General features: G+C 22.8%; 1 protein-coding gene across 3 annotated transcripts in view; it reads left to right on the top strand.

Annotated features, from left to right (window-relative positions):
* LOC108748194 (putative inactive carboxylesterase 4) overlaps positions 1-1,661 on the top strand; it is a 6,334-nt gene extending 4,673 nt beyond the window's left edge. For 2 of the 3 annotated variants that reach the window (XM_018486226.1, XM_018486225.1), the window contains exons 7-10: positions 45-219; positions 686-1,003; positions 1,274-1,421; positions 1,493-1,661. In XM_018486226.1, coding sequence (XP_018341728.1) covers positions 45-219; positions 686-1,003; positions 1,274-1,421; positions 1,493-1,661 — 810 coding nt within the window. Of the gene's footprint in view, positions 1-44; positions 220-685; positions 1,004-1,273; positions 1,422-1,492 lie in introns of those variants that run through there. The other variant, XM_018486227.1, reaches the window with a different exon arrangement.
* Positions 1,662-2,210: the final 549 nt, after the last annotated feature.

Here is a 2,210-nt window from a genome sequence, read left to right as displayed (position 1 = left end):
ATATATATGGATAAAATATTTAATTTGATTTATAAAATTATCAGGAAAGATTGAGTTTTACTATGTCCCTCTTCACACCTACTCTGGACACTAAGTCACCGAATCCATTTTTTCCTGAACATCCAAGGGAGTATATAAGACGAGGAATTCAAATGCCTTTTATTTTAGGATTTAATCGTAATGAAGGGATATTTCTTTTAAAAGGCATTGTTTTCGGAGGTAGTATGAAAGTATTATATTTTGCCGCTTTCACTAAATATGTCTTTATTTCGCTTTTATTTCTTTTGCACTTGTGTCTTTTATACAGTGTAGTCTGTTAAGAATATTATAATTTTGATAGCCACATTTAACAAATACACTACATTTAAAAAAATTTTTATAATGATAATTAGAAATATAAAATAATGTTGAAATTGATGGTAAACACTAATTAAAATATTCAACGTGTATATCATTTATTTGTAATTAGCGGTAACATATTACGTTTCTTAAATAGCATGTTTTTATAACTAAAATGTTAAGTTTAACGTGGTACTTTTGAGATATTTTCCATTAATTTCAAAAAGACAATTATTCTTAGCAAAAGTGTCCTTGAAATATTTTTTGTTTAGTTTTTTTTAGTACATACAATACCCTAAAGTGATCATTTTTTATGAAGTATAATCATTTTTTTTAATTATTTCAGATATAAACGATAAAGATCTGGGAAAAATAAATACTAATTTTAAAAAATCAATATTATCAAATACATTATCCAAGTTATCTAAAATAGGAATTACTGTCGAAGAATTAAGAGCTTTTTATTTTAAAGGAAAAGCAATATCAAAGGAAACTTTGACAAATTATGCGGATTTCTTAGGAGATGAATTTTTTGTACGTGATATAATGGAAGTATGTGAAATGCAAAAGTCTTCTAGTGGTTACAACTCTACATATTTATATCATTTTGATTATAACAGCAAAACTTTTATGAAAACAATATTAAACATCAAAGTTGATGAAGGTATAATCACGCTAATTAATCACAATAAAACCACATGAAACCATATAAAATATCTTACACATAAAACAATACAAATACACTTTTACTGTGTACTGTATAGTGATGTCTTTGAATTTTTTATATCAAATTGTGCGTAAAGTTACGACAAATTTAATAGATATACAAAAATGTAAAAAAATTTAGAATTAAGAAAAAATATATTTTAAAACGGAAATAATAAATCTGTAATTTTAAGAATAAATTACTAATAAGTATAACAATATTTTACAGGAATGTGCCATGGAGATGATTTAAATTTCCTATTTTATCCAGAGATAGCAAAAATGTTGAATTTATCACTACCTGAACCTGACAATTCAAACAATTACAAAATAATAAATTACTTCACGCAAATGTGGACGGACTTTGCTAAAACAGGGTATAAAGAATTTTTTCTTTACTTTATATAAAACCTTCAGGCATTAATAATTAATTTAAATCAATTTTTAGAAATCCAACGCCTACTACAAATTTGTGGTTACCAATATCCGATCCAAAATACAAAGGCTATAATTATTTAAATATTGATTTAAATCTACAAATGAAAACCTTCCGGAAGGAAAAGGCACGCTGGAATTGGGAAAATTGTAAAAATCATTCTAACATTCTATCTACTTAAATTATATTTTAAAACTTCTTTTATAATAATAAAATTATAAAAGAAAGAAGTTATTATATTTATTTTAGTGTCTCATTACAAATAATAAGCTTATCAATTTTTAGTAAAATTGATATAAATTTATATTATTAAATATGTTAAAATATTATTATAATATTTCAGTTATAATATCTACTATTAAGAACGAAATATATGTAAATATAATATTTTTTAAATGTAAATAAATGTAACATATTTTTAATTAAAAAAAGAGAAAAAAGTGTTATTAAATTATTAAAAATTCTAGAATAATTCATAACCTAACTTAAATTTTATTTTTATGTTTACAGTCGTGATTATTTTAAAGTTTATTGATAATTTTAATTTTAGCTATTTATATTATATTTTCTAATTACTTACATGAGCTTTTTATAAGTAGTAAAGAAAAATTAAATATTAGAGGATTAAGATATTTTTTTAATAAAATAAACAATCATATTTTCGATCATTTAAAGCAACAAATAGATTGAGCTACTGGGAATCAACGGTACACAATACGCAAATTATTTA

The sequence above is a fragment of the Trachymyrmex septentrionalis genome, unplaced genomic scaffold, assembly GCF_001594115.1.
Source record: "Trachymyrmex septentrionalis isolate Tsep2-gDNA-1 unplaced genomic scaffold, Tsep1.0 scaffold2176, whole genome shotgun sequence".
Taxonomy (NCBI): Eukaryota; Metazoa; Arthropoda; class Insecta; order Hymenoptera; family Formicidae; genus Trachymyrmex; species Trachymyrmex septentrionalis.
This window is presented reverse-complemented; position numbering and strand designations above follow the sequence as displayed.